This window comes from Aptenodytes forsteri, unplaced genomic scaffold, assembly GCF_000699145.1.
Source record: "Aptenodytes forsteri isolate BGI_AS27 unplaced genomic scaffold, ASM69914v1 Scaffold194, whole genome shotgun sequence".
Lineage (NCBI taxonomy): Eukaryota > Metazoa > Chordata > Aves > Sphenisciformes > Spheniscidae > Aptenodytes > Aptenodytes forsteri.
In genome coordinates, this window is record NW_008795243.1 from 277,237 (window position 1) to 283,236 (window position 6,000).

General features: G+C 37.8%; 1 protein-coding gene across 2 annotated transcripts in view; it reads right to left on the reverse strand.

Moving 5' to 3' along the window:
* Nucleotides 1-1,270, reverse strand: part of ADCY2 (adenylate cyclase 2) — a 219,105-nt gene extending 217,835 nt beyond the window's left edge. The window contains exon 1 of one of the 2 annotated variants that reach the window (XM_019471906.1): nucleotides 1,134-1,181. In XM_019471906.1, coding sequence (XP_019327451.1) covers nucleotides 1,134-1,169 — 36 coding nt within the window. In that variant the 5' untranslated portion in view covers nucleotides 1,170-1,181. Of the gene's footprint in view, nucleotides 1-1,133 lie in introns of both variants that reach the window. The other variant, XM_019471907.1, reaches the window with a different exon arrangement.
* Between the last annotated feature and the right edge of the window lie 4,730 nt (nucleotides 1,271-6,000).

Below are 6,000 nucleotides of genomic sequence, written 5' to 3' on the forward strand. Positions count from 1 at the left end.
AAAAAAAAAAACCACCAAAAAAAAAAGGCAGTAAAGGGCCTGGTTTTGTTTTTTAAAAATCTTAAAAAAAAAAAAAAAAACCACCAAAAAAAAAGGCAGGAAGGTGGTTTCATAGCTAATTAATCCCTGAACCTTCCAAGAAAATGAGAATATAAAAGTCACCCACAAAGGTAAGGGCTGCAAAACTAATATTACCAACATACACCAGTATTTTAAATCATTTGAATTAAAGATTTTAAAGGAACTACTTGCATACTTAAAGTTCAGTATTTGCATAAGTCTTTGCAAGATCTGAATAACAAATCAGAGCATTTGTTTCAAGTTTATCTTAAAGACCTAGAAGGCACCTCAGATACAGCACTACCATTTAAAGGTTATAACAAACTCATGGAATCAGCATGAAATTTTCAGAAGACATACTGATATATTTTAAAGCTTTCTTCCACCCTGTGAAGAGTTTTACAATTATTATATCAGGAGTATTCCCACGTGAAGAGGCTTGGGAAAAGGATATGGCAGAACACGGAAGAATCAATCAGGCGCAGCGCTGGATATTGCACATCATTTATTGATATTTCAAAAGTGTTGCTATTAAAATGCAATTATGTTTTTGCTTTGTCTTCATTACAAAACTTTAACAATGTGAAGGGTACTTCACTGTTTCTCTACTCATTTATTTCCCTAGAAATGCAAGGAAGCTCCCAGACCTTTTTTCTCACACGTTGCTAAAGAACATCTTGAAGACCACAGAAAGCCTACACTGAGAGCTCGAACATTTTAAGCTGAAGAAGATAGCCTCAACGGTCTGGAACAAAACCAGCATTTCTGCCATGTTAATTGGTCACTAGAATCAAATATTCACTATACAAAGAAGTTGGTGACTGGAATCAAATGTTCATTATGCAAAGGAGCTTAAAAATATAAAAGCAAAATCCTTCAAATATTTCCATATCCTAAGTATGCACATCTCTTTGGTATTTATAAAATAGATGCAGGGAGTCTCAGCATGCAAACACATAGTCACAAAAACATTTTATGAGATGTCCCACAAAAATTAATGTGAATACTTTTGCATAGAATGGTTCTTGGAAATGTACCCAAGGAAGTAAAATTAGTAATAATGACAGTCTTACCTGGTCCCAGGGACAGATGATTCCTCCGAAACACATAAAGAGATATCCCATGGCAACAAGACATACCCAGACCACCAGAGAAAATATACGAAGCAGCTTCTTAAATACAGGTTCTACGCAGACAAGGATAAATATAGCGAAAAAAATTGCTAGGGCTGTTGGAACAGTTATTAAAAATGCCACATGGTCTTCAATTTCCTGGAAACAGAGGAAAATGAAAAGGAAGTTAAAAACTAATGTACTTAAAGGTCAGACAGCAATAACATACTCCAAACTGATTGCACACGGAGATCTCAGAAAGACATGGCTGAATATCAAAAGCGAGATGAATCAAAATAGGATTTCTTTCACTGTAAGACACTGTTATTTGGAGTATTAACTTCATAAACAACTACTAACCACACTACTGCATGGTACTTCTTTTACTAAATTGAGGAATTGAATCAGATTGAGAAAACTGTAAATCACACTACAGTAATGCACCAGGCCCGTAGGACTGAGCGAATTAAAAGGCAAACCCAATCTGCAGAAGCGGCATAGCCTTTCTGCTCCAGAATTCAAAAGATTTCTCTGATTAGTGTGGTTTGCAGGTGAAATTCAAGCATCCCCACTGAAGACTGCAGCTGTCAGAATGCCTCCCAAACGAACTATGTGTCCATAACTCCATAAAAGCCTTTTTGACAGTGGTATTTGCCAGGTACTATACATTTTGCTTCTGTTTAAAGTATTTATCTGGAAGGATGGGCTCTAGATTACATATATACATTTTCTCCTAGCAACTGCTTACTTCAGAATGCGCAAACACCACCCAGAGCAAGGACTAGAATCTAACTTGAAGTGAGATTCAGAATAAACAATATTTAAATTTATTTACAGAACTTACATAGACGTTACTACACTAATATCTTTAAATCATCTAGTGATGGATGCATTAAAAAAGAAGAAATATTTGATTTTATATTCCTGTATGTGTTCAAAAGTATCTCTAGTTGAAGTACAACAAGCACTGTATCAAAGTCTGGTCATAGCATACTTACTCATTCCGGCAGCTGTTACGGACTTTAACAGCCTCATCTGTAGCAACAAGAATTGCAAAAGCAGGCCCCAAATGATACTGTTGCAACTGTACAAAATCCTCCTCTAACCACACACTCCATGCAGAACAGCCCCGTGTCCATTTATTCATGCTGATGAAATCTTAGGAACAATCTGAAAGTACCTATTTGACGATTTGTAAGACATCTAAGCACAAAGAAATAACATTTCTTTTCCCCTAGTTTTGTAGTTGCTTCCTTAGTGCCCTGATAAATCTTTTTTATTGATGGGTTTTCAACTTAAATACTTACTAACATTTTACTTAAAAGCTTCTTGATGTGACTTTTTCTCCTTTCTTATGTATGTAAGACCTGCTCCAGTTAGAGCAAAACTAAAAATTTACAAGTAAATTTGTAAATTTACAAAAATTTACAAATGCTGCCAGCATTTTTGTTTTCCCAGATCTAGTAAGTTTTGCAACCCGACATCTACAGAGACACTTGCTGTAAGGTTCTTTCCCCCTCCTCTCTTCAAATGGCTTTGTTTGAAAATGGAGTCTGCCCACTCCCCCCTGCTGCAAACCCAGCACCCCCACGCCTGCAGCTACCCCAGCACCGGGCAGCCCCGTGCCAGGAGCCACTCGTACACACAAACCCGCGACCGAACCTCAACCAACAACCTCCGTATTTCAGCAGAAGAGGAGAGGTGCAGATCGCCTCTCTGCAGAGCGCATAAGCGGAGGCTCTACCCTGTGCTGCCACTGGCAGGTTCAAACCAAGGGGAAACACCATGATGAAAGTCCACATCTTATTGTGCAGACTGCAGATGGCCTTCCACGTACCCTACCCTGCCCGACAAAAGGCAGCTCATCTTTCAACTCCTCTTACTCTTTCTTCCCTTTCAAATTTACCAAGTCACACATTTAAGCAATTATTATTGCAGCACTGATGATCAGGATATAAGCAAAAGAAGAGTCGAGAAACTGTAAGTGATGGTGCTAACATTAAAAGGCCAACACTAATCTTCCAAGTATAAAATACACACATTAAGGCTTTCAAGCACAAAATATAAAACCTAACTAGTAGTAGTAAGAGCTACTGATTTATGTCTCTGAATTTCGTGATTTTTGATCATTCCCATCTCTGAAATTTGTGTCAGTGAGTTGATTTAGTGATGTCACAACCAATGAGAGCCCAGATAACAGCAAAAGCATTTAACTTCGGCCTTTGACTTCTGCACTTCCAGGTGGGACTGCAAAACTCTTGCTAGAAGGCCAGAGGAATTAGTCCCTTCACCGGTGACAGGACAACATTACGTTCCTTGCACCATCTGTCACGCAGTCAAGGTCGCAGCACCAAAGGAACCTGCAAGCTCCTGGAGGAAGCCGAGACTCAGGAAAACCACAGATGTAAATGACGGCAAATTGGTATTTCAGTCATAACGATCATGCTACAAATATACTAGCGAGAATATCCACATGCACTTCAACAGCACGCTTCTCCATTTCAGTAAAAAAAATAAAAGTATTGTGCTTCTGAGGACAATCTTGCTTCGTAACAGATCAACAATACTTAGATTTTGGTTTAGAGCATATATATGGTCACATAGATACATATTTCTATATGTATTCTATCGTTAGATCAACCCATCAAAATGTTTGTTCCAAATTAACAGCTAATCAGTCAATTTCCTTTCTTTAAGCATATACTGATCTCAACACTTAGCTGAGCCATTTTCATCACTAAATCTAAAATTTTATTTCTGCTTTCTCCCCTTCTCTGGTTGGCTATTGCATAATTTTGCATTTTGTTTTGGTATAAACATATGCAGGAAAAAAAACAGACCACAGTGTATCAGCTCCTCATCACAGGTAACTGAATGCAACCTCACCGACTGCAGTGGCACGTCACCTCTCTGAGCTGACTGCAAAACAACCTGCTTCCAATGTTGCAAGCTGCTTGCATCGCACCGTACGCTGTGTGAATTCTGAAGTATTGAAATTGAAATGTAAAGACAGAATAGTATACACATTAGGCAATTAAAAAATATATGACAAAACAATTGTTATTACACTTTGAATCCTTTCCAGAAAGCCTTAATGTGTACAGGGGGATTTTTCACAGTCCTGCCTGTAAAATACACATTAATGTCAGGTCAACAAAAGCAAGCCGTGTGAGGCAGGCGTTAATTTTGGAAACTACTTTTAACAATATTTTCCTATTACTTCAGAAGAACTAAATGTTTATGAAATTGTAACTTGGAGAGCAGGACATTTAAAACTTGTAGCTTCCTGATCAATATTTGCAATCATTAGTGTGTTTAGCAGGTTAAAAGATGATGTTGGATGCAAAGACAAATCCTGAAGGCTAACTGTTCTGTTTCCCTAACCATTTCCCAAGGAGGTGAGGAAGAAAAACAACCCGAAACACTTTCCTTCTTTTTTTGTTGTTAGTCTCAGAAATTAAAATACACCAGAGCTAATGGAATTAAAATATCAGCGCGACACTTTCGAACATAATGGCTAAGCCTGCAATACATGGATCTTGCCTGACAGCTCTGTCTTCCTGAGTGTTTTCTATCTTGCTGTCTTTTAATTACTGAAGAAATTAAAAAGTCTACTCTTAGAAATTTTTCCAACCCCCCTAAATTCTTCAGAAGTGCATGATAATCTTAAAATCTGTAGAATCACTTTCACTCATCTTTCCAAAGCCCACAACCTTCTCTCATTCTACATCGTGTTCTTTCCTTTTCCAGATAATGCCATGCCCTCAGTTTAATTTTAAACAGCAAAGCTGCTGTAGAGCGCTTCACTGTTTTATATAAAACCATACAGCTTGACGAAGTACTCTATAAAAATGAACAAACAAGCACTTAAAATACCAGTTTTACCCTAAAATCTTTTACCATGGTCACTCATTCTTTTGGCACTTTTTCCTTTATTTTTTTCATCTACTGGAATTTGACAGCAGCCTATATACAGAGGACTCCTGCTGGGATCTGAAATACCACATGCTTTGAATTAACTCGAACAATTTACTGTATTAAATTCCTACTAAAATCACTTTTTGCTGAGATCAATGAAACACTTCCTAAATGTAAATACAAAAACAAGTGAGTAAAGTTCTTCAGACATTAAAACTATGTATGATTTCATACATCTATTTTCAAAAATGTTGGTTGTTAAAAAAAAATGTCACAGGGCTCAAGGATTACTAACTTACTGACCTCTCTATCAAAACAGGACAACATCTTCCTTTAACCAGACTAACTGACTGAAAGAATCTATAGCCAAAATTGCCCATTTTTCCTCTAAAGACTTTTCCAGGACTTGAGAGAATTAGAACGATTTTCAGAAGACATATCGTCACCCTTCCCTTCATAAAAGTGGACAGCATTTCAATTCTCTAACACCTAAAGAAATAGTTCTCTATACAGCCAAAAAGCTGCAAGTCTTCTGGCTACTTGTGACTCTTATCCCATGGTTTTATATTTTAGTGAATTTGCTTACGGCTGACTGCACTGTGTGCCATCTGCTAGACAGCTGGAAAAATCTCCATTTTATTAGGCGGTGCCGTGCCCTGCTCCTGGCCAAGCAGCTGTACAGCTTCATCTAGGACTTCATCATTTAGGACAACAAATGAAAAGTTTTGGCCTGCCATCTCAGATTTCTTTTCCATCAATTCCATCATTATTAGTCCATCTTCACTTCAGAAATGGTGCAGTGTCTTTAAGGCCAGATGCTGTTTCCAAGCCCACGTGGTATTTTCTGGATCCACAACTTAGAAAAACTCCTCTGCCTTTCGTGCCCACCATTTATCTTTCATAACACAAA